Below are 26,819 nucleotides of genomic sequence, written 5' to 3'. Positions count from 1 at the left end.
TGTACTAAAAGATTATGTAAACATGAAATAAACCCAATAGGCTGGTTTTGCTTCCAATAAGGATTAATTATATCTTAGTTTGGATCAAGTACAAGCTACTGTTTTATTATTACAGAGAAAAAGGAAATCATTTTGAAAAATTAGGATTATTTCGATAAAATGGAGTCTATAGGAGATAGCCTTCCAGTAATTCGGAGCTTTCTGGATAAGTGGTTTCCATATAACAGATCCTATACCTGTATGTGTATATACAGTTGCATTTTATACACAGAAACAAAATGGTTATCCGATTGATAGTATTTATTTTGTTTTTAAAAACAGAGGTGATCCTTTGATGGGAGAAGATACAGCTGTAGCAGTAAGTTTTAGGTTCTCCTGTATAAAATTACGCTGGTGTCCAGTGGTTGGTTGTTTGACCCACATAGAAGATATTTTGGGTGAGATATTTGTTAGAGGCGTTGATTTTGGAGTAAGTCCCTTGATTTCATAAGTCCATTGCATAGCAGATGTCTACAAAAATAAAATGAGACAAAGAATTAAACAATCATATTAGATAAAATAAGCATGTTGGCTTCTTGGGGGATTAAGAGACCATAAATAATGTGGGACACTTTGGGAAGAGAAGATAAATTAACTTTGGGTGATAATATAAAGAACTTTGGTTTATTTGATATATTTGGTGGTAAAAGACAGTCTATGCAAAACAAAACCATTCAGATAAAGTAAGAAAAGAAAGGTAGACTGTAAGCACTGGGCTTCTTATTGTGTTCCATACCACATGACACGTAGGGGCAGATTTACCAAGGGTCGAATTTCGAGGGTTAACAAAACCCTCGAATTCGACCTTCGAAGTAAAATCCTTCAAATTCAAATATCGAATTTGAAGGATTTTAGCGCAAAGCTTCGATCGAACGATCAAATAAAACTCATTTGATCTAAAAAAGAAACTTAGAAAAGTGCTGGGGAAGGTCCCCATAGGCTAACATTGCACCTCGGTAGGTTTAAAGTGGCGAAGTATGAAGTCAAAGTATTTTTTTAAAGAGACAGTACTCCGATAAGCGAATGGTCGAATAATCGAACGATTTTTACTTCGAATCATTCGATTCAATCGAATTTGACCAATTCAATTGTCGAAGTACCCAAAAAAATACTTTGAAATTCCATTCGAATTCTTCACTCGAGCTTAATAAATCTGCCTGTAAGCTCTGTGTATTTATACTGAATACTGAACTTGACTGTTCAGAACAGACAATGCAGTTCTGAATAAATATGACAATCATGTAAACACAATCTGGACATCCTAAAAAGTGTTAATAACTATCAGGATTCCCCACTTTAAACTGTAGTAAATCAGAAACTGTATTTATATGACAAACTTTAGTTAAGCTATATATTATATCAGTATTTCTGCACCTCCATGGATACTATTAACTAAGTATTCCAATTAACTGTAAAGAGCGTACTAGTTAATCAGTAAACTCAGTTCTAGTTTGTCTACTTTCTAAAGGTCCATTATTGTGGTTTAAAGCAAGGGATGAATTATTCCATCAGCAGATTCAATAACAATAACTTTGCACAAATCTTTCATGAAAGGAGTGATGATAACAGAAGCTAATAGCAAGCAAGAAAAGTGCTCGTGCCAAGAATGTATTTAACTGCTGACATGTCTGCTAAATGTTTGCTGAGAACAGACCACCAAGAAATGTTTGACCGAGCTGAAATGTTGCTTGCTACATATATTTTTGTTCATAAGATTTGCTTCCTTATGTTAAAAGTAAGTCGTTTGGAGCAATTGCTTTGGGATAGAATGGCATTTCAGCATTTTCATATGAGCCTTGAAATTAGAACAATAACCAACATATATAGAATTAATGGAAAAGATACTTCCTGTAACGGTTTATATAGGGCAGAGATCTCGTCTTTTACTGGATTCATGGGGACATTGAAATGAGCATAATAAATGAACATTTTTCCATTGAAACGAGATCGATGTTTTTATAGCTTCATTATGTTTTCATTGAGCAAATTAGTGTCTTACCTGCACAACTAGAGTAGCTTTGTGTTTCTTGCTGTACATGGTAGGTTTGAATCCAACAGTGATAAGGGTGCCTGCAGTGCCAAGTGGGAGCAGCTCTCCTGCCTGTGGTAACACAGAAAATGCTGTATCGCTACCTGGCACAAAGTATGCATTGAACGGCTCTGGGTGCCTAGTGACAAAGAAAAAAGGTGACATTAGGTTTACCCATGGAATAGCTTTTAAATGTAACCCCAGTAACACAAAAACTTCTCTCTGCTGTTCTAATCTGTTGGGCTGTTTGCCCAAAGAAAAGAACAATAGAAAGCTGGTTGCACGATGTATGGTTTATTTACAATACACATCCATTTGGCCCACTGGTTAATCAGATGATACCATACACGGTCGGCCCAGGTACAGCCACCATTAGATCTGGTCAAATCTGTTAGCAACTTACAGTATGACTGTAGCATAAAAATGCTTCTAGCAAAAATATTCTCAAACAATATCCTATGTGTAAGATCATATATAGGACAATACCTGGCATAATCAGATCTGAGTGTTGCAAGGAAAATAATTTGGGTAAAAAGAAAGCTTAAAAAAATATGCAGAAATACTGTATTGTAGTTTTTTGAGAGCAGTTTATAATTTGTTACCAAACTTTGTATAAGATCCATGAGATACTGGGTATGAAACAAATGTGATGAAACTGTATGAAAACAAATCTTAAAGGGGATGTAAAGGCAAAAAAATAAAATCCCATTTTTACTTTCTTTAATTAAAAACAAAATCTATCTCCAATATACTGATGTCTACCGTTTTTACAAGAAACCTGACTGTAGAACAGTCAGCGACCATGTAGAGATTTATATCTGCAGCAGTCAGAGCAAATAAATGAATGGGGGATTTCACTGCATACTGTCAGGTTTCTTATAAAAACTGTACGGATTTTTGAATTTAAGTATATTGGGGATAGGTTTATTTTTCAGTTAATAAAGTAAAAATGGGATTTTATTTTTGCCTTTACATCCTCTTTAATGTTTCCAACTCCAGCTGCAGGGACAAAGATCATGGAGCCAGATTTAAACAGATAAACTGGGATTCTATGTGAATGATTTTTTTTGCTGCAGCCACTGGTTCTGGAGAGTTGGAGAAAGTATGTATTAAACAATACAAAAACTATAAAATCCACATTAGATTACATGATAACACAGAACCCAGTGCAGTCTGTATATTCCGATTACAGTCTTGCTGTATTGGCTTCTGGCAGATATTATTTGACTTGTGCTGTATTGATAATTTATGACGATCCCTAAGCAGCCCAGACCACACTGAGCATGTGCACAGTCTTGGTCTTGCAAAGCTGTTTAACAAAGTTACAAGATGGTGACCCCCCTGTAGCCAACTTTGAAAGCATAAATCATTTATTTATTTAGACTTCTGGTGCCGTAAGTTCATGTTTATGTTTGGCATACAAAATACAGCTTTCTATTATTATATGTTAGACTGTAGTTTTCCTTTAAGTACAAAGTTTCTACCTCGACAAAATGGCTAAAAACAGTCTAGAGCCAAACCCAAACTGTTGAATTCTGCCTCCAGGCCTAGCAAGTTGGTGGAGGGACCAGCCTTAAGGGCAGTTAATGTAACATTTAGCAACAATGACTTTTTGCTGTCTAAGTCTTTTGTATGTCTCACTTGTAGGTTACAGTCCCTTGAAGTATTCACCTGCTTGGTCTATTTAACATGGTGTTGTATTAGAAGATAAAATTAACACAGATGTAACTATTTGAGTTAAACAAAACAATTAACACTATGAGAATGTAAAATAATTTACATATTTTAACGAATCACCTAAATCTATCTAGAGAAAGTAGCCTCATAACTCAGTGTTACTATATCATGAGCTTTTCATAACAGCTTGTAATGAAAGGTAGAACAAAGGAAGCAATAACCCATGTTTGCTCCCACCCTTCTTCCTGTTACAGTTAGAGCTGCATTATAACATGTCAGGTGATCTATTTAAAAAGAGTTTTCCTTTAAAAAAGTGTCCAATGCAAATACTTTTTTACTCTGTCAACAACAATCACAAACTAAATTGTATAACAATAAAGCAGCAGGGGTAAGATTAGCATTCATTTGTTTTCAATGTAATTGTTGCTTTTGACCTTTGATAGCTGTTCACTGCTAAGCACAGAAATCCAAATGCAATAAACACAATATAAATACCGCTACAGCTATAACTATTTAATGTTCTAATCACAATCTAATCCTCTCTGAAATTAAAATCATTCAACTAACCTATGCCTACACTATTACCCAACCTAAGCAAATTCTCAGTCCATTGCTTGGTAAAATATACTTCTTACAGTAGATATATGTGTATATATATATATATATATATATATATATATATATATATATATATATATATATATATATATATATATATATATAGTTTGCAAAAACGAAGATGCACACCAGGATTTGGCAAAAAAGTTAAAAATTCATTTTTATTAATTTACATTTAAAAAGAGCTGGTCAACGTTTCGGTCTAATTCTAAGACCTTTATCAAGAGGTCTTAGAATTAGACCGAAACGTTGACCAGCTCTTTTTAAATGTAAATTAATAAAAATGAATTTTTAACTTTTTTGCCAAATCCTGGTGTGCATCTTCGTTTTTGCAAACTACGTAATCTGCCATTGAAGGTAGCACCCAGGTATTTCACTTTAACGGTGTGCGCTAGGAGCTTTCTGGATTGTATATATATATATATATATATATATATTGACAAGAAACTACATAAGTACATAATGTTAAACATATAAAATATATTATAAAATGTAATAATGTAATAAAAGTAATACAATATAAAATGGTGCTTCCTAACAGGCTACCTTGGGTTAATCCTGCCACTGGCTCTGTGTGAAGGGCTGTGCAGAATGCAGTCCAAATGGGATTTTGCAGCCATTCTGCTGATCATTAACTCACTGAGTCCCTTTCAGATGTTCTACATATATTTGTAGTAATGCAATCCACTATTAGCTGTCTACACAGTAGAAGCAGACCACAAAATTCAGGATGGGCATTATCTCTACTCTTCTGCAACTGTTGAGTAAATAGTTTTGCCCCATCCATGTTTATGTGCATATTTTCAGTAGGCAACTTCCAACAGTAGCTCAATAGCTTCTTAAAATGAATTGGACCTTGGTTGCACTGGATAACTATCCTACCCTATCTAGCATATAGAAATCCAAGCATTCTCTATGCAGTTACAGATTAAATATATTTAGCAAAGCCTGTACTATGCTACAACATATTTACCTGCAATGAGTCTGTTGCAGGCTACTAACCTTTCAAGCTGGAGAGTTGAGGACTGGACATATATGCTGCTGTTGTAATGGAACAGCCAAAAAAGTCATGAAGGTAGATTTATCAAATTTATTAGTATTTTTTGTGAAACTCAGAAATATTATGTTTACTTATTTAAGTTAATACTTAAATAGTATATATTATTCAGCTGTCATTTAGATCACCATGCCTTAAGTCTGCTAAACCACATTTAAGCCAACCCAGTAAGCCAACCAATATGGATTCATGCAGTTTAGTTACCCTGAAGTACAAGGTATCATTTTTATCATTAGGAATATCTGCTTTGAATGGACTCTATGGGAGATGCTCTTCCCATAACTCAGAGCTTTCTGGATAATGGATTTCCAGATACGGTACGGTATATCTATTAACGTTGCAAGCTGCTTTACTCTTTTCCAGCAACACAGATGGTCATGTTACAGATCCCATGAAAAGGTACCAACGTTTTAAGACAAGTCTTGTTTTGTTTTGGTATTTACTACTATCACTTGGACATGACTGTTTGCTAGATCCTCTGAATGATAGATTTAATTTTAGAAACTAGGGCACTAGATAGAACTTTTACAAATGATTACTGTGGCTGTCTGACGTGAAATATATGAAGCAATGTTTGTAGCAAGCAATGTACGCAGTACCAATACTCAATGTATCACCATTTCATTTAATTGCTCAAGGCAGTTATTCCAAGGAAACATCTGTAACCATTATATCGGTAAAGGGATTTTAGTTTCTTGCTCTTTCACTTTTCAGAAAGATTTTCTTTTTACTTTGTCAATAAAAATGAAATCCAAAAATCAATGCACTATTTCTCATCTAGGCTTATGGGTAATTATGTGTAAGAGGCTAGCTGCAATGTTTCGCCTCTTAGGGCCATATATATTTTATACCTTTTTCAAGATAATACTAAATGAATTGTTATTTGATCATCAAGTCTTGCATTAGTAACCACCCACACACTATTGTGTTGGCCTTATTTATACAGTGGGGAATAAGATTTTTGCTCAGCATGCATTATGCACCACTGAGTAGTTTCACCAAAATCCTTTCCTTCAATTACACCACAGTGATGTAAAAAATATCTGTAGGTAAATGCAAATCAGAGTTCGATCTCATCTTTCTAGAAGATTTATGAGAAACAAAAAACACCGTACAAAGTAGTTTACATATTGGTTACCCTGTAGTGTGAATGTATATTCCAGATCACCACACACAACAGGCAATGCTGTGGTTTTGGGTTGGTCTTGCTCCATCAGCAGTAGGCAGAACATGCAAGCCTGTGAAACACCTCTGATTAAAACAGCTTTGTCTATATTTGCTTACTTGGGTTAGCTTTCGGTTCATGATTTAATTCAGATTCTAGACAGCAGAAGCTTTAGGTGTTAATAAATCACCATAAGTAGATTTTTTAATGCATTTATTGACATTTAAAGCGATACTGTCATAGGAACATGTCAGTATTACTAGGTTGCAGCACATGAATATTTCTGGGCAAAAGTTCCACATATCCTCCCTCAGCCCAGCAATACTTATCTGAGCCAACACGTCAACATGGCTAAAGGCTCTTCTACAGTCATGTCATTCATGCTGGTGGGGGGGGATACTTCTACAGGCTAATACAAATGAAAATGTGTCCAACGCAGTGTGACCAAAGTGACAGTAGTGAAGGCTTTAGCCATGTCAGAGTGTTGGCTCAGATAAGTATTGCAGGACTGGATGAAGCTTTGGGAAAGTTTTGCCCAAAAATATTTAGGTGTTACAACTCATAGTAATACTGACAAGTTCTTCTAGATTTTCATAGGAATGTCAGCCTCTCTTTAATAGATATATTAAAATTTCTCTTCTTTTCCTCTAAGTTCTAAACAGAAGAGGGGTAATTTATGACCTCGGCGGGTGCAAGTGGAGAATGTTAAGAGTGCGCTATATAGGGCAAACAATGGAATTAATGTTACTCCATGTTTAGTTGTTGCTAAAAATCTTAATTACCTTGTCTGACTTGAAAGTCTAAAGCCAACAATGGATTCCTTGTTTAGTCCAACAGCATCAATCTGAATGACATCATCCACGGTTGGTTTAGTGGCAACCAAATGAATTGGGAATTTCCAGACTCCACCTGTGGCGCACTGTACCATTAATGTGACAGTGTGTCTGCAAAATACAATTATAATGGAAATACATTAAACAAAAAATACATGTTTTAAAAAACAAGGAGCAATTAAATTCATTTACTTTGGAAATGAACGTACAGTCCAGTTGTGGCTGTGGTATCAATTGCTCTGTCTACTGGCTTGACATCACTCCAACTTGCAGTGCAGCAGTAAAGATAGACAGTCACAATCACATGGCTGAGGTGACTTGAGAATGTAAGAACATGAGCTTGACTCATTTGTGAAAAATGTATTTTGGTACAGGATTCTGCTCAATGAGCTCTATTAATTGATGCCATTTACACCTGAATGGCTAGGGAGAAACACAGTTTTGGACTGGTCTAGTAATGATTTGCACTATAGATGCTGTGACAGAACCTGAAATGAGGTTACAAAAACCTATCAATGTGTCTAAATGAAAGTAGTTCTACAAAGAGCTTTCTAAATAATGATGTACAAAAGTGATATCAATTTGTATGAAATGTTTGGTTACAGTTGTTACAGTTACAGGTGCTCCAACCAATTGGATAACTTGATCAATAAATGGAGTAATCATTTTTATTATTTTATGTGTTCATTAGACAAGCACATTGTAATGAGATTAATGCCACGCAGAATGGATATGAGCATTGCCTGAGCATTACATGAGAAATGGTAGCTCCTGTCAGTCTCTACTCCCCAGTGTTTGCCACCCCATTTACCGTTTGTATACAGCTGGCATGTATCTGCTAAATACCCAAGGTCCCTATTAAGCTTCATACAATGTTTGGGAGGAGTTTAGTGGTTGATTCTCCCTACTTTCTATCTAAAACATATAGCCCAGTCAAGCGTTAGCACTGAGATTCAGGCTATGTTTAAGACAGAATATTTTGTTACAGGACTCACAAAGCCTGTCTGTGATTTAGTTTAGATTCATTAGTGTAGGATTTAGAGTTTCAATCAGATTAATTACCAGAGTGATTGAGAAAGGAAATCTTAACACTGCAGAGGAAACAAATTCACAACAGATTATTAACTGAAATAGATTTACTAACACAATATTGGCCAGCATTAGCACTTACTGGAAATGGATAATATCCCTTAAACAAATTGTAATGGGGGAACTTTTGGTCACAAACATCAACTGCGGTCTTTATTTTGTATCAGCACAATAATATGTTGTTTCTAACAGGCCCTCAAGCCTTATTGAGTATCTTTCTTTTTTTCATCACTTACACCCAGTCACGTGACACCTGGTATTAGAAAGTGCCAACAAACTGTATGTGCCGTGAACCATACATGGAATTTTTTGAAAAATGGTTATTTTTACAAACTAATATAATAGCACCAATTAAATCTTAAAGGAAAATATTTACAACACGGAATATTACGATATTTGTAATATTACACACACAGCCTTGTTGCACTCTCACCTAATGGTTTATAATAAAGTGATGAGCACAACTTTCCATTTTTTGCTGTAGTTTATACAGGAGCAGTGGTCAACTCCATGTTGTTGAGCCCTCCCTTTCCAGTTATAATCAGGTGATCCCAGTGGTGGCCCATAAAAGGGCAGGAAGTTTTAACCATGGAATCAAGTAAGTTGCAGGAAAAACTTAGTCCCTGTGTAAAATTTACAATGAAGCAATAGAATTCTTGATGAATCAGATGAAAGTTGAGTGTAGGATTGGCCAGAGCAGAGATGACTGACGTAGTTGGCCAGCTTAAATATATTGCAATATATGGACAAAATTCCTATTTTGTTTAAAGCGGAGGGCATTTTTTCGTGGTTTAAGGCACAACATATCCCAATGCCCTTAATATATATAGTAATTAATGATGGGTGAGTGCAGAGGACTTCTTGTATTTGTCTATATGAATTTTATGATGAGAGCTTCATTGCCTACCTTGCCTAATGGTTTAAGATGTACAGTAGCAGTGAGCACATCTTTCCTTTTTTTTTGATATTGGTCATTTGGTACTAAAAATAACCCAATGGAAATGTGAAGTATTGTGATTCACTTACCGCATTGACTTATTCGGTGCAAAAATTATATTAAAAAATAAAGTAACAATCCCTGAAGTTGCATCGCGTTCTTTCCTTACAAGTTCAATAGCTACAGAGGGTTCCAGCTGGGATTTCACTTCGTCTGATTCATACCCAATTTCATAGAAAAACTCTTCTGTTGTACTTAAACCTTTAAGATGATAAAAACAGATTTCTGTTACACAAACAGAGAATGAGTGTTTGGTTTAATCCATGTAGTAGTATTAAGCAGCTGCTAGAAGCATTGTAAGCCTGCATTGTAAAGTAAGCAGCTACTACAGGCAATATACAACTATTTGATAACAGAAAAGAAGGGATAGAAATAATAGACCAGTGTTTTAATGGGCTTTAGCTTTAAAGGGATCCTGTCATCGGAAAACTGAAATGGGGCTAGACATTTTGTCAATTTCCCAGCTGCCCCTGGTCATGTGGTCAGGAGAGAAATGCTTTCTGTCAGGCTGCTGTTTTTCCTTATATAACTGAATGTGTCTCAGTGAGACATGGGTTTTTAATATTGAGTGTTGTTCTTAGATCTACCAGGCAGCTGTTATCTTGTGTTAGGGAGCTGTTATCTGGTTACCTTCCCATTGTTCTTTTGTTTGGCTGCTGGGGGGGGGGAAAGGGAGGGGGATGATATCACTCCAACTTGCAGTACAGCAGTAAAGAGTGATTGAAGTTTATCAGAGCACAAGTCACATGACTTGGGGCAGCTGGGAAATTGACAATATGTCTAGCCCCATGTCAGATTTCAAAATTGAATATAAAAAAATCTTTTTTCTGTGCATAATTCTGCTGGAGTAGCACTATTAACCGATTCATTTTGAAAAAGTTTTTTCCCTAGACAGGATCCTTTTAATAATACTAATAACATCAGTAATGGGACAAGAAAAAAATGAAAAGTAATGTTTGGCTACGGCTGCCACCACAACTTTTTATCTATAAATGATAATTGCAATTAAAGTTTCAGCAGACACACGCATATTATTCAATTGTTATAATTACTACATTCATTTATAAAGAACCACATGTTCTGTAGCCCTGTACATAAGGGTAAACATAATAAATGGTAATGAGGGCTCTTATAATCTATAGCGGTGAGGATACACAAGATATAAACATATTTAGCTGTAGGTAAAGTACATGTTGGAGAGACATTGTTAGGTTAGTGTTACAACAGTAACAAGATAATAATGAGAATGAGCAGAAAGTGTGGAAGTTGCTGTGCTATGGGAACCAATAAATTGTGTATAGGTTATGTTAGAAGTAATTTGATAAGTGTGTAAGCTTCATGCAGGTTTAAATGAACATAAACATTAGTGTACTTGTCACCTACTTTTTGTTATATAGAAACAAGGTTTTTTACATTACAAAAAGACCCCATTCCCTAGATCTGCTAATCTTTGTAACATATGTAAACTGAAATTCCCAGCTACCCTGAAGTTACATGCTTATTTTTGATAAGTGACAGGAGTAAGGCAGAGACTGTGGTGGCCAGTATAAATTAAGAACTAAGATCACAAGAACTGGTCACATTCGATTAGATATTATGACAACAATGTTCCTCTGTTTTATGCTATTCCACCCTAGCCATCATGTATAAACTTGTGCCCAACTGAATGGTGCACAAGTGGGTGGAAGTTGCACCCAACATAGAAGAGGTAGTACATAGAAGGATATCAGGTACCCCCTTGTATGCCCCTTAACTGCAGTGCATGCAAAAGGTGATCCTAAGGTAGATGTTAAATACAGGGTTCCCTTGCACAGAAGTGGGCGAAAGTTGCACCCAACAGAAGAGGTGGCACACTGGAGGATAATAGATAATCATGTAAATGCCCCTTAACTAAAGTACGCACAAAAGCTGGTCCTTAGGTGGATCTTTCCTTGGCACAAAGCACTCTATACCGTGCCCTGAGTTTGTGCTATCAAAGATGCAACCTCAGTTGTTACTATGCACATCACAGCACAAAGTGCCTGTATCCACTCAAAGTGAAGGAACATGTACATAATAAAATCACTTCTAAATAAATACTGAATATCAGTTGATCTCTTTTACTTTTTTTTGTAATTCTCTCTGAACAAAATTAAAATATATTTTTAATTTTAGATTTGATTAAAAGCACCCTTTGTATGCAAATACTGTAAATGTGTCATACTATTTGGATTACACATTAGAATATTACAGATAGTAATTGTTCTTTCCAGGGGAACCTTGGGGCCTGTTTCTGTTTGTATCAAAAGTGTAATACAAATTAGCCTCAAGCTATACAACAAAATTTATGCTGTTTCTTAACTCTCTTCAGTCTGGATAAATGCGTGAGAAACACAGTGGTGTAGGTGGCAGTGCAGATTTACTTCTTTTTATCAGTCCATTTATTTATCTCAGTTACACAAGAATGGCTGGATTGAATAGATCAGATAAGATCACAGTGGCCAGATCAGGTTAGCCACTAAGCTTACTTACACTCTCAATGGAAGTGTTCATTCTTACTGGTTTTATCCGATTACAATTTGGCAGTACAGAATGATTTTTTGAGCAGTCTCTCTTTGTGACGATCAGATTGATTTGAGGCAAAGTCTGTAACCAGCTTAATAGCATGGCACAGCAGATATCTGAACAAATTCTAACTAATGCAAATATCATGAATTAGGTTTCAAAATGTAATTGCAATTAGAAATTTATGATGTAAATGTAACATTTATAGGTTACAAATTCTTCAAGGATAACCCCCATAAAATGTAACAACTAAAAATCTGTATTGTGATTATTACTCAAATGTTTACAGCACAGCCCATATATAAAATAATTGCCTGTTCATTTTTCTCTTGTTTTTTTTTCCCAACATGTTTTAAGGTACAACTCCCAAAATACAATCTTTATTTTTTATTGATTTTCATTACTGCAACACATGCCTTTACTTGAAAATTGTATCTGGCATTACAGGTTATAAGAAATTATAGGGAGTTTTCTATGCTATGTAATTTATAGCCCTTTCCACACTCCCAGTACTGTAGTGCCATACCAGTGGCTACAAGGACACTCCTGCTGGCTTTGTGTTATAGAATTATAAAAACAATAGGTGCCTGCCAATGAGACAACTACTGCTCAAGCAGCTGCAATATGATCCATAAAGACTTGAGTAAATTTACTAAGCTGCAAAAATTCGGCACTTCGCAAGGCAAAAATTCGCTCAGACAACACTAATTTACTAAAATGCAAAGTTGCGTCTAGGGTGCTGAATGCTGGTGAATTTTCACAAGCATTACTTCGGCAATGTGAGCAAATCAAAGATGCGCTAGCGTTCAATTCTGCCTAGCGCAACTTTGTTAGAGGTCTTCGCTTAGGCTAATTTGCATACGGCTGGAAATCTAAAGTTGAATGGACGTATATGCAAATACATTACATAAGAAAATAAATTACATTACACAATAAAGAAAAAAGAGTTGTTATAATGCCCTACACATGAGCCCACTGTATAGTTTATGTTCCATATGTTAGAAAATGCATGGGGGAACCCAGATACCCAAAAAAAATGTAAGGACTTTTGCAGGCTATCACTCTGAAAAAAGGAAAGGACGCCAGCGTTTTTTGTCCACTAAAAAATATGAGGTAAGTAACAGAAGAATGTGGAAGATCTATGCACTCCAATGCACTTTGCCGCAAGTCTGGCGAAAGAGGTAACGTTCAGTATAATCCGCATCTTAGTGAATTTGTGGAGTAACGTCCGTTTGTCAGAGCGAAATTCGCCTGGTGATAGAGTGCGAATCACCGCTAGCGTCTATCTCCTTTGCTAGTGAAGTGACGCCTGTGCCCATTAGTAAATCGGAGAAGTGCCTGAAAATGGTAACGCTGGCAAATCTTCGCCAGCATTAGTCACTTCGCCCTTTAGTAAATCTGCCCCTTTGAGAGAACCTGTGGGAAATATTAATAAATGAATATATATTAGGCAAATCATTGAGAAAATAGAAAATTGTGGTATAATGGTGTCAAGGATTAGGTAGGGGGCGCTGTAGAGACTGAAGGGAAAGGGCGAGTCCTTGAGGCAGGAGCTGTATGTGCCTAGGGAACACTTGAAGGGAAAGCAGGAACAGGTTGATGAGGGCGAAGAGTCAGTCTGGATCAGGTGGAGAACAGGACGGAGAGGGCGAAGATCAGGAGTGGACTAGGCAGGAAGAAGACTGCGGAGGGATAGCCGGCCCAGGAACTGGAGCAGACTGCGGAGGGATAGCCGGCCCAGGAACTGGGGCAAATTTATCCAGGAATGCCAACAGAAACTGAGCAGTATCGTAGATTATAGGGGATTTACTGCACAGTAAGTTCTCGGCCCAGGAACGAGCTTCCCCTTCTAGCAGGAAGAAAATGATTTCCAAAACTTGCTCGACTGGAGAAGCACTTAGAAAGTGTTTTTTCTCAGAAAGGAGCAGGACTTCCTCTAGAAAGATAGGAATTTTACTTGGGGAGCCATCACAGTATCTGCGGGTCAAAATAGAATATTCAGTCTTTTTGGGAATCCGGTCAGAAGGCACAGGAACAGCCCTTGCAGACTCTTTTGGCCAGAGCATTCTGTCAAGGATTAGGTAGGGGGCGCTGTAGAGACTGAAGGGAAAGGGCGAGTCCTTGAGGCAGGAGCTGTATGTGCCTAGGGAACACTTGAAGGGAAAGCAGGAACAGGTTGATGAGGGCGAAGAGTCAGTCTGGATCAGGTGCAGAACAGGACGGAGAGGGCGAAGATCAGGAGTGGACTAGGCAGGAAGAAGAGGGCGACGACTCAACAGGAACAGACTGGACGGGGCAGGAGTGGAACAGCTTGGATCGGACAGGACGGTGCGGGCGTAGATCAAACTGGGGGATAGAGTGCAGAGGGAGACAGGAGCGGATAGCAAGACAGTATCAGAAGGAGACTGGAGAGGATAGCAAGAGAGGACTGGAGCAAGATAGCAAGAGAGGACTGGAGCAAGAGAGGGCTGGAGCAAGATAGGGAGACTGGAGCAAGATAGCAAGAGAGGACTGGAGCAAGAGAGGGCTGGAGCAAGATAGCAAGAGAGGGAGACTGGAGCAGGATAGCAAGAGAGGGAGACTGGAGCAGAATAGCAAGGGAGGGACTGGAGCAAGATAGCAAGAGGGGTACAAGGTAGGGTTGGATCAAGGTCAAGGCTGGGAAGGTACAAGATGAGATAAAGCAAGACAAGGACAGGCAGAAAGACAAGGCAAGGCGGAATAACAAGGGAAAAGGGGCAAGAGCTAGAACTACCTAGTTAGGGGCGCTGCCGCAGTACTAGGAAACCAAACAATGCTCTGGCAAGGAGTGGGCTAAGAGCTACCCTTAAATAGGGAAGAGTCAGCCCTGATTGGCTGATTAACTAGGTAGCAGCTGGGTTGAGGCTGTAGATGTGAAACAGGCTGCAGCTGAGCTGGGGCTGGAGAGGCCAATCAGGCGGAAGCTGGGCTGGGACTGCAGAGGCCAGGTTATACCTAGCAGGCAACCCTACAGCCTGCTCACCTGGCCAAATGGTCAAGGCATCGAGCCAGAAACCCAAAGGTCCCCGGCTCGAACCCCAGCAATACCTGACAGTATCCCCCCCCTCACAAGGCGACTCCCAGGCGCCACAGTGACCAACATTTTCGTGCACCTGGGGAACTGGCAATGCTATGGGCAGAACTAACCACATGGGTGCCCAACTAGAAGGTAATGCTATTGTATTAGCCACCCTGGGACTCGGCAGAGCCACCCTGGCGGGTGCCCTGGGACTCGGCAGAGCCACCCTGGCGGGTGCCCTGGGACTCGGCAGAGCCACCCTGGCGGGTGCCCTGGGACTCGGAAGAGCCACCCTGGCGGGTGCCCTGGGACTCGGAAGAGCCACCCTGGCGGGTGCCCTGGGACTCGGAAGAGCCACCCTGGCGGGTGCCCTGGGACTCGGAAGAGCCACCCTGGCGGGTGCCCTGGGACTCGGAAGAGCCACCCTGGCGGGTGCCCTGGGACTCGGAAGAGCCACCCTGGCGGGTGCCCTGGGACTCGGAAGAGCCACCCTGGCGGGTGCCCTGGGACTCGGAAGAGCCACCCTGGCGGGTGCCCTGGGACTCGGAAGAGCCACCCTGGCGGGTGCCCTGGGACTCGGAAGAGCCACCCTGGCGGGTGCCCTGGGACTCGGAAGAGCCACCCTGGCGGGTGCCCTGGGACTCGGAAGAGCCACCCTGGCGGGTGCCCTGGGACTCGGAAGAGCCACCCTGGCGGGTGCCCTGGGACTCGGAAGAGCCACCCTGGCGGGTGCCCTGGGACTCGGAAGAGCCACCCCACCCTGGCGGGTGCCCTGGGACTCGGAAGAGCCACCCTGGCGGGTGCCCTGGGACTCGGAAGAGCCACCCTGGCGGGTGCTCTGGGACTCGGAAGAGCCACCCTGGCGGGTGCTCTGGGACTCGGTAGAGCCACCCTGGCGGGTGCTCTGGGACTCGGTAGAGCCACCCTGGCGGGTGCTCTGATACTTGGTAGAGCCACCCTGGCGGGTGCTCTGATACTTGGTAGAGCCACCCTGGCTGGGTGCTCTGGGACCTGGAAGAGCCACCCTCGCGGGTGCTCTGATACTTGGTAGAGCCACCCTGGCGGGTGCTCTGGGACTCGGAAGAGCCACCCTGGCGGGTGCTCTGGGACTCAGAAGAGCCACCCTGGCGGGTGCCCAGGTGTTTGGCAGAGCCGCCCATGCGGGTGCCCTGGGACTTGGCAACAGTATAGGCAACTCCACCCTCGCGGGTGCCCTCCACATGAGTGCCTGGGTTTTGAACATTATTTTATGAGTTGGTACAGTCACTGTGTTAAAGACACGGCAGAAGCCCCCCTTCTCGGGGCACAGGACAAGGCAGAAGCCCCCCTTCTCGGGGCACAGGACAAGGCAGAAGCCCCCCTTCTCGGGGCACAGGACAAGGCAGAAGCCCCCCTTCTCGGGGCACAGGACAAGGCAGAAGCCCCCCTTCTCGGGGCACAGGACAAGGCAGAAGCCCCCCTTCTCGGGGCACAGGACACGGCAGAAGCCCCCCTTCTCGGGGCACAGGACAAGGCAGAAGCCCCCCTTCTCGGGGCACAGGACAAGGCAGAAGCCCCCCTTCTCGGGGCACAGGACAAGGCAGAAGCCCCCCTTCTCGGGGCACAGGACAAGGCAGAAGCCCCACTTCCGGGGGCACAGGACAAGGCAGAAGCCCCACTTCCGGGGGCACAGGATCAGGCAGAAGCCCCACTTCTGGGAGCACAGGACAAGGCATGGGTACAGGAGGCAGCTGCTGGGGAGCCAGCACAAGTGCAGGAGGCAGCCAGTGGGGAGCCAGTCGCCGGGGAAGCCTAGCTGAAGCCATGGGCAGCGGAGGCTGCTGGGGAACTGGCTCTGGAGCTGAAGGCAATGGCAGCAGCAGGGAAGGCCCCACTGGAACTGTGGCCAGCCGATGCTGCTGGGTAGGCCCCTCTGGAGCTGTGGCCAGCCGATGCTGCTGGGTAGGCCCCTCTGGAGCTGTGGCCAGCCGATGCTGCTGGGTAGGCCCCTCTGGAGCTGTGGCCAGCCGATGCTGCTGGGTAGGCCCCTCTGGAGCTGTGGCCAGCCGATGCTGCTGGGTAGGCCCCTCTGGAGCTGTGGCCAGCCGATGCTGCTGGGTAGGCCCCTCTGGAGCTGTGGCCAGCCGATGCTGCTGGGTAGGCCCCTCTGGAGCTGTGGCCAGCCGATGCTGCTGGGTAGGCCCCTCTGGAGCTGTGGCCAGCCGATGCTGCTGGGTAGGCCCCTCTGGAGCTGTGGCCAGCCGATGCTGCTGGGTAGGCCCCTCTGGAGCTGTGGCCAGCCGATGCTGCTGGGTAGGCCCCTCTGGAGCTGTGGCCAGCCGATGCTGCTGGGTAGGCCCCTCTGGAGCTGTGGCCAGCCGATGCTGCTGGGTAGGCCCCTCTGGAGCTGTGGCCAGCCGATGCTGCTGGGTAGGCCCTCTGGAGCTGTGGCCAGCGATGCTGCTGGGTAGGCCCCTCTGGAGCTGTGGCCAGCCGATGCTGCTGGGTAGGCCCCTCAGGAACTGTAGGCAGCGGATGCTGCTGGGGAAGTAGTTGCTGAGGGGTAGCAGGCCCGGGAACTGAAGCAGACTGCGGAGGGATAGCCGGCCCTGGAGCAGACTGCGGAGGGATAGCCGGCCCTGGAGCAGACTGCGGAGGGATAGCCGGCCCAGGAACTGGAGCAGACTGCGGAGGGATAGCCGGCCCAGGAACTGGAGCAGACTGCGGAGGGATAGCCGGCCCAGGAACTGGAGCAGACTGCGGAGGGATAGCCGGCCCAGGAAACTGGAGCAGACTGCGGAGGGATAGCCGGCCCAGGAACTGGAGCAGACTGCGGAGGGATAGCCGGCCCAGGAACTGGAGCAGACTGCGGAGGGATAGCCGGCCCAGGAACTGGAGCAGACTGCGGAGGGATAGCCGGCCCAGGAACTGGAGCAGACTGCGGAGGGATAGCCGGCCCAGGAACTGGGGCAAATTTATCCAGGAATGCCAACAGAAACTGAGCAGTATCGTAGATTATAGGGGATTTACTGCACAGTAAGTTCTCGGCCCAGGAACGAGCTTCCCCTTCTAGCAGGAAGAAAATGATTTCCAAAACTTGCTCGACTGGAGAAGCACTTAGAAAGTGTTTTTTCTCAGAAAGGAGCAGGACTTCCTCTAGAAAGATAGGAATTTTACTTGGGGAGCCATCACAGTATCTGCGGGTCAAAATAGAATATTCAGTCTTTTTGGGAATCCGGTCAGAAGGCACAGGAACAGCCCTTGCAGACTCTTTTGGCCAGAGCATTCTGTCAAGGATTAGGTAGGGGGCGCTGTAGAGACTGAAGGGAAAGGGCGAGTCCTTGAGGCAGGAGCTGTATGTGCCTAGGGAACACTTGAAGGGAAAGCAGGAACAGGTTGATGAGGGCGAAGAGTCAGTCTGGATCAGGTGCAGAACAGGACGGAGAGGGCGAAGATCAGGAGTGGACTAGGCAGGAAGAAGAGGGCGACGACTCAACAGGAACAGACTGGACGGGGCAGGAGTGGAACAGCTTGGATGGGACAGGACGGTGCGGGCGTAGATCAAACTGGGGGATAGAGTGCAGAGGGAGACAGGAGCGGATAGCAAGACAGTATCAGAAGGAGACTGGAGCGGATAGCAAGAGAGGACTGGAGCAAGAGAGGGAGACTGGAGCAAGAGACCAAGAGAGGGAACTGGAGCAAGATAGCAAGAGAGGGAACTGGAGCAAGATAGCAAGAGAGGGAACTGGAGCAAGATAGCAAGAGAGGACTGGAGCAAGATAGCAAGAGAGGGAGACTGGAGCAAGATAGCAAGAGAGGGAGACTGGAGCAAGATAGCAAGAGAGGGAGACTGGAGCAGGATAGCAAGAGAGGGAGACTGGAGCAGGATAGCAAGAGAGGGAGACTGGAGCAGGATAGCAAGAGAGGGAGACTGGAGCAGGATAGCAAGAGAGGGAGACTGGAGCAGGATAGCAAGAGAGGGAGACTGGAGCAGGATAGCAAGAGAGGGAGACTGGAGCAGGATAGCAAGAGAGGGAGACTGGAGCAGGATAGCAAGAGAGGAGACTGGAGCAGGATAGCAGAGAGGGAGACTGGAGCAGGATAGCAAGAGAGGGAGACTGGAGCAGGATAGCAAGAGAGGGAGACTGGAGCAGGATAGCAAGAGAGGGAGACTGGAGCAGGATAGCAAGAGAGGGAGACTGGAGCAGGATAGCAAGAGAGGGAGACTGGAGCAGGATAGCAAGAGAGGGAGACTGGAGCAGGATAGCAAGAGAGGGAGACTGGAGCAGGATAGCAAGGGAGGGACTGGAGCAAGATAGCAAGAGGGGTACAAGGTACAAGGCAGGGTCGGATCAAGGTCAAGGCTGGGAAGGTACAAGATGAGATAAAGCAAGACAAGGACATGCAGAAAGACAAGGCAAGGCGGAATAACAAGGGAAAAGGGGCAAGAGCTAGAACTACCTAGTTAGGGGCGCTGCCGCAGTACTAGGAAACCAAACAATGCTCTGGCAAGGAGTGGTCTAAGAGCTACCCTTAAATAGGGAAGAGTCAGCCCTGATTGGCTGATTAACTAGGTAGCAGCTGGGTTGAGGCTGTAGATGTCAAACAGGCTGCAGCTGAGCTGGGGCTGGAGAGGCCAATCAGGCGGAAGCTGGGCTGGGACTGCAGAGGCCAGGTTATACCTAGCAAGCAACCCTACAGGCTGCTCACCTGGCCAAATGGTCAAGGCATCGAGCCAGAAACCCAAAGGTCCCCGGCTCGAACCCCAGCAATACCTGACAAATGGCTTGTAAACACTATTTGTAGTGATTTCTGCATACAAACACACACACATATATATATACAGACCTCCTTCCTTCTGTGTCTTTTACTGCATGTCATTTATTTTCTGTATATGTATTGTCCTTGTGTGTACTTTTCTATATTGTAACTAGGGGTAGGCAACAGAAGAGGGACGTGCCTGGCGCCCCCCACTGCTCTCTAGGCACATGCCTCTTCTGCCTACACCTAGTTCTTGCCTGTTTGGAAATCAAATTTTTGACAGGCAGACGACTGCATACTTTTGTAACCTTTTGTTCATACTATATGAAATACTTAAAGGAGAACTAAACCCCCTTGCTAATAAAAACCCCTACCCTCCTTAGTCCCCCCTCCCTGCTCCCCCCCACACACAGATCTTAACACAAGTACAGTAAATGCCCCATAGCCGGTAATTACCCCTCGTTGCAAAATCAGAGCAGAGGAGTTCACGGGGCCCTACATTTTTCTTTTCATTTCGGAATACCTAATAGTTGAGTAACAAACCATGTTCACTTTATACAGAGCGCAAGGAGATTTTACAGTCACTTTGAAAGTGATACATTATTTGAATGCGTGACTGAAAAACAAGTTTACCAGTGGAAATACATATTTTGCCATTGAAGTCAATATTATCTCAGTATTGCAACATTAAACGCAACCTCCTTTAATTAAAAAAGGTACATAAACTATAGTCCAAATGTATTAGTATGTGTTACCAAAAGTACATGTACAGCATTTGCAGATGGCAGAAAGTAGTTCCAGTGGTTAACAACAACCCTAGCATTTCCTAATTATTTAATCTGTTGACAAATATTATATCAGACATTAGCATAAATGCATGAAATTTCAATAAAAAGATTTAAGAATCTGCATTTGCCTTTCAACATTTAATTTCGCAGATTTATGTCCATTTAATGAGTTGGCAGTGTTTATTCTACTACCAAAGTTTGACATGCTAGATATTATCAAGCACCCCAGGGACTCATTCTTGGCTATATTGCTAAATTTTTAAAACACAGATGTGGCTTAGTGTTTTAAATTAGCCACTTATTCACCGTAACTACATATATACAAACTGGAAACTGATCTTGTATATGTATAAACATTAATATCAATTGTTGTTACAATGTTCTTTTTTATGTTGTAATGTTAAAATGCAATCATGGGTACAGATGCAGGGAATATAAAAAATGAAGAGAAGAAAGAGGGATTTGTTAGAAAGAGAAGAGAAAAACACTTTCTCATGAAACAGCGGGGAATGTATTTTATAATGTTAATCTACACCAGAATGATTAATCTAAATAAAAATATTATAACGCAGATTGGTAAGAAAGAAAATGAAAAGTCAAAAGCAACAGGGTTTTATATATGCAATATATATTATATATGAAATTTTTCTTCTCAGTGATATTTTTATTTCAAAGCACTAAAACGTAACATATTAATGAGGAATTGCTTTGTGTGAAAAGTAACAAAACCTGAATTATTATGGTATTTGTATAACTATTCATTTATAATTAACTTTAATAGCTTGGAGAGCCCTTTTTTAAGCAACATAACACATTGTTTAGGACTGATTTGGGCCCATATTTCAAGGTAGATTTCCATCATGTTATTTAGGTAAAGTTAATATGATGTCCCCTCTGTGGGACACAGTAGGTAGAGCTGGAGGTTTACCTCGTTATTGTTGTGTTGTTAAGTTTCAGTGTAATTTTTAGTTATACTGGTGGAAGATGTGTCGAAGATCTTAGCAGAGGATCCTAAATGTTAAGCAAATAAATCTTTGCACAAAAATGCTGATTGCTCAAAAGTGACAGGGACAAGTATGGAAAATGTTAAAGGAGTTGTTCACCTTTAAATTAATATTTAGAATGATGTAGAGAGTGAAATTCTGTCACAATTTGCATTTCGTTTCCATGTTTTATTATTTGTGGTTTTTGAGTTATTTAGCTTTTTATTCAGTAGCTCTCCAGTTTGCAATTTCAGCAATCTGGTTGCTAGAGTCACAATTAGCAACTATGCACTGCTTTAAATAAGAGACAGGAATATGAATAGGAGAGGCCTGAATAGAAAGATAAAAAGTAGCACTAACAATACATATGCAGCCCTACATAGCATTTGTTTTTTAGATAATTTATCAAATAATTAAAAAAAAACTATAAAAAATAAATAATGACGACCAATTGGAAAGTTGCTTTCAACTGGCGGTTCTAGAACATATTAAAAGTTAACTGAAAGGTGAACAACCCCTTTAAGGCAATGTCTAAACATTTTACAATATCTTATTTTTATATTTAAGATATGTACCATTAGTGACTTGGACTTCATCCTGTGTGTTAGTCTTCTCTGTGGGTCTGTTGCCATGACTTGTTGGCATTCTAGTTGGACCTGGAACAGCCCCAGTTAACAACACTTCAACCCTTTCTTCAGTTCGACTTCTTGCAGGACACATTACAACAGCTGAAATAAATGAATGTATAATTATATATTTGATATAAATATTTAATTACAATAGAATACAGTACATTAAACACACATGTATCTGCATGTATTTGCCCATTATATGATATTATTATAACTATTCCTATAAAGTAATACTGGGAGATAGATATACTCTAAGATCAGGAGGAAAAAGCAGTTGTAAAGGAATGAGATAAATTTCACACTAGAACTCACACAAGAAACTCTGGCAAAAGCACTAGAGAAATGTCTACAATACTTGTTGGTTGTTAGAGATTATTGTGAGCCTAGTTTCTGTATAATGCAGTGGAAAAAGTAGTGGGCACACATTAGTGGACATCTAATGGTATTTATCTTATCTCTAAAATATATAAATTGAGAATGGCAAATGAAAGTGTGGTTGATTTTCCAAATTAAGCTGGGATCACTGAGAGACCAAAGAACAGTACCTTCAGAACGCCTAAAATGTTGGTATATTCTACAAGAATAACAGAAAAGTCAATCTTTTTGAGGGGGCTTGCCAATTTGTTAGCCACTCCGCAGCAAATACAATTAGTTTTTATCATAGACTGGTGTTTTGTTTTTTTTCCCTACAGAAAAGTGGCACTTGCCAGGAGTTTATTCCATCTCCCAGAGACACAACCTAGGGTGTGTCATATGTACTGTAGTATAATACTTCTTTTAAGTCTGCTATCTTGGGCAAGCAGATAGCATGGAATCCCTGTGAGAACTCAGGGCTAACCTACAGCCTGGCCAAGTCATCTTTGGATTGACATAACTATAATAGACTTTGCTTCCTTTTGGCCAGGTTTTTTTAGAAGGCAATCCAAGACCAATCAACAACAAGACCAATCCCAGCTGATATAAACCAGCCCCATAGCATAATGCTAGAACCACTATATGGTCAAAAAAACAAGAGATAACTATGCAAACATCTGGAGTTTAAAAAGCATAAGAGGGTCCCAGTTGCAATATGGGAAAAGGTTCAAAAATAATAATGTCCCCACCTCTAAAACACCAAAGTCACAGTGAGTTAATGTGGTGTCTGCATTACATTGCTGCTTTTCATCATTAAACATCTTATTCAAAGAGAAGAATAGATGTTACAACATACAGTAAAGGAAAATACTGCAAGAAAAGGCTTTTTCAGGTTTGCCTTTCAGCATGACAATGATGCCAACATGCAGCAAAGATTATCTGCAAGCTAATTCACCTGGTAATGTCAATATCCAACTGAGCACAAGCTGAGAAATAGATGGTAATATTCTTCAATAGTTCTGCTAGTTATAACTTAAAAAGTAAAATCTGTTGAAATCTCTAATTAATGTCACATTGCTAATGTCTTCAGAATGAAAGCTCCAGGAACTTGAAACATCATTAACATAAATAATTACACCATAACATAACAGCTATTAAGCTAGCATTTGCAGAAAGGATAAAGGAGTAGTTTACCTTTAAATTAACTCATAGTATGATGTAGACAATTAGGTATTTTGTTCAGCAGCTATCCAGTTAGGAATTTCAGCAGCTATCTGGTTGCTGGGATTAAATTTACATTAGCAACTAGACCGTGTTTAGAATGAAAGACTGGTGTATGAATAGGAGAGGGCTTGAAAAGAAAGACAAGTAATAAAAAGTGACAATAACAGTTAAATTAAAGCTTTGGATAGCAACAGTTTCTATAAGATATTTTTTCTGCAAACGGTGAGGGGATGTGGGTGTATACTGGTAATCTAATCATCTCCCTCACATGGACCAAACACTGAGTAACTTTGATTTCTCTGCTCAACAAATAACAAAAACAGATTTTTTTTTGTATTTAAAATTAAAACACAAGGCAAAATATGTTCAGAACAATCCATGCTCACTGATCTTGTGTTGAAAAGGGGGGTATACTCCCCTTTTAATGAACCAGTAGGTCCAGGATAAATATCTTGGTGGATCCTCACAGATGCCCCAAGAAATTTGTATTAGGACTATCCTCAAAATGAAATACTTGAATATAATTAGGCAGGAAATAAAGAAATAGTCGGGTGCTTACTGAAAAAGATACAGTATACCAAACCTTTTATTTTACGTTATGCAAATAAGTTAGTATTAATCATCATATTTCTAACTGGAACTAAAATATCAGTATTTTGCAGCTTGACATGTTATACAAATGAGGCTATGTAGCTGACACGGAAAAGGAATAATTAGGGAAGGTGAACCTTTGCTATTTTACTAATGAGCTCTAGCTAATATTAAGATAAACAAAAACAAAATTGTTCATTATCTCTGTAATATTTGAATTAAGTGTTTGACACACCAATTACTGCTCCTGCTTATGGAAAAAGAAAACATGACCCGCAAAACCTAAAAGTTTGCTTTTTTAAAAATATTTTTATTTCATTGTTATGCAACTCTAATTAGTGCTAGAAGATTTCTGTTACTAAATTTATCCCGTTTTCATAAAATTACATAATTAAAACTGTGGTGCAGTTATTTACTTTACTAAGCTTTCTTATTGCAATCATTTTCTTAATTTATCCTGTTAAGCAGTCCAAATCCTGGTAGTGAGTTTCAAATATGGTAACGCACCACTAAGGTTCAGTATTTTTTTACTAAGCAGGACTGATGGTTAAAACATTATAATGATTAGTGATAAGTAAATCATGAAACGGAGAAAATTCGCCTTTAATGCATTGAAGTCTATGGGTGATTTTTTTTTTTTTATGATGCACAACATTTTTTCACTAATTACAGCCTATGGGCATAATTTTCAGGGCGAAACTTGGCAAAACATTTCTCTCATCACTAATAAGTTTAAAGTTTACAAAGCTCTTTTACATGCTGTAACAGTTTGGTATTTGTTTTAGGTTCATCAGTTTTCTTGGGCTTAAAGGGATTCTGTCATGGGTAGGAATGTTTTGTTTTCTTCAAAATAGTGCTGATCCAGCAGAAGTATGCACTGAAATTAGTTTTTCAAAAGAGCACATTATTTTTTATATTTAATTTAGAAATCTGAAATGGGGCTAGACATGTTGTTGTTGTTAAATGTCATGTGACTTTACTGCTTTACTCTTTACTGTTGCACTGCATGTTGGAGTGATATTACCCCCTTCCCTCCCCAAGCAGCCCATCAGCAGAACAATGGGAAGGTAACCAGTTAACAGCTCCCAGGCACCTGTATTGCTAAAAATGCACCAACGTACCACCTAGTGGCAGATTTGAGAACAGCTAGCCCAAATCAAAACTCCTTCAGTTACACTGAGTAGGAGAAACAATAGCTTCTCTGAAAACAGTTACATTGTGAAGTACTGGCTCTTTCTGAAAAGTACAGGATGGTCTGAGATGGCTGCCTACACACTAATATTACAACTAAAAAATACACTTTTTGTTTCAGGAATAAACTTTTATATGGTAGAGTGAATGATTTGCAGTGTAAATAGTGTAATTTAAAAATAAAAATGACACCATTAAAATCATGACAGAATTCGGTAATGGGGTTTAGCCACTGCGTTCCAACACCTCACAGAAAAGAATGGAGCTTGAATGCTCAGAACTGACAAACACATTCGGACAAACTGACAGAACGATCAAAGCTGGAAATGCCAAAAAAAAATGAATGACAGGCAAAAAGTTTTAATAGATGTGATTCAAGATTTAAACACTTTGGAATCTGCCATGTTTTTATATCACACAACTGACATTAAGTAATATCATTTGTATATGATGATGCATATGGAACATACAACAGAAACAGTTTAGAGATATACCTGGTGCTGATTTTGAAGGCAGTGCTTCTGGAATTCCATGAACTGGGTAAATCCATCGTATACCAGAAATCTCTCCCTTTTCTGTCCTTGTTATACTGTTTATAAAATAGATAATTATTTTAAATATTATTTCTATTATGCTAGTACACTGTATAGATTTGGCAATAGGTATAGGTGTTTCATACAAACAGTAAGGCTGCTATTAGTTTGCTATTCATTTTACTCATTTTAGATAATTGTTTAATTTAAAGCTGCAAACATTTTCAGTATGGTCAGTTTTATGGTATTTCAATGTCCTCACACTTTAAGCAATGTCTCATTGTGATGTAATTTAGAGCCACAACTTAATCTGTAATTTATGAAGCTATGAAATGCAATAAATAGGTTGCATATACTGTATGCACAACAATGCAAACAGTTAGATATTTGACTTCATTAGCTAAACTGTAGTAGGCTGATCAAAGCTCATTGGTTACTGACAGTTACAAAAGTAGTATAAAATTGCTTATATGTTTTTGAATCTACCATTAATGTTCAATGTTAAATATAACTGAGAGCTGTATTATCCCATCTGTTAGGATGCAGGGTAGATATGTTTTATTAGTCACATCATGGAATTATAGTGTAGATAGAAAAGCAAAAAGAAGGACCGCACTAGCTCACCGCTCTCCCCTCCGATCAGGTGCACAATCAAACAGTGACCCCACTGTATATACGACAAGACATTCAACGGC

General features: G+C 40.9%; 1 protein-coding gene across 2 annotated transcripts in view; it reads right to left on the bottom strand.

Annotated features, from left to right (window-relative positions):
* Positions 1-279: 279 nt before the first annotated feature.
* The window catches only part of LOC108708385 (cilia- and flagella-associated protein 47), a 221,168-nt gene continuing 194,628 nt past the window's right edge, over positions 280-26,819 (bottom strand). For both annotated transcript variants that reach the window (XM_041582354.1, XM_041582355.1), the window contains exons 60-65: positions 26,086-26,180; positions 22,175-22,327; positions 9,534-9,705; positions 7,368-7,529; positions 2,039-2,207; positions 280-510 (exon numbers count right to left, since the gene is read on the bottom strand). In XM_041582354.1, the coding sequence (XP_041438288.1) occupies positions 301-510; positions 2,039-2,207; positions 7,368-7,529; positions 9,534-9,705; positions 22,175-22,327; positions 26,086-26,180 (961 nt within the window). In that variant the 3' untranslated portion in view covers positions 280-300. The remainder of the gene's footprint in view (positions 511-2,038; positions 2,208-7,367; positions 7,530-9,533; positions 9,706-22,174; positions 22,328-26,085; positions 26,181-26,819) is intronic.

This window comes from Xenopus laevis, chromosome 2L (genome assembly GCF_017654675.1).
Source record: "Xenopus laevis strain J_2021 chromosome 2L, Xenopus_laevis_v10.1, whole genome shotgun sequence".
Taxonomy (NCBI): Eukaryota; Metazoa; Chordata; class Amphibia; order Anura; family Pipidae; genus Xenopus; species Xenopus laevis.
This window is presented reverse-complemented; position numbering and strand designations above follow the sequence as displayed.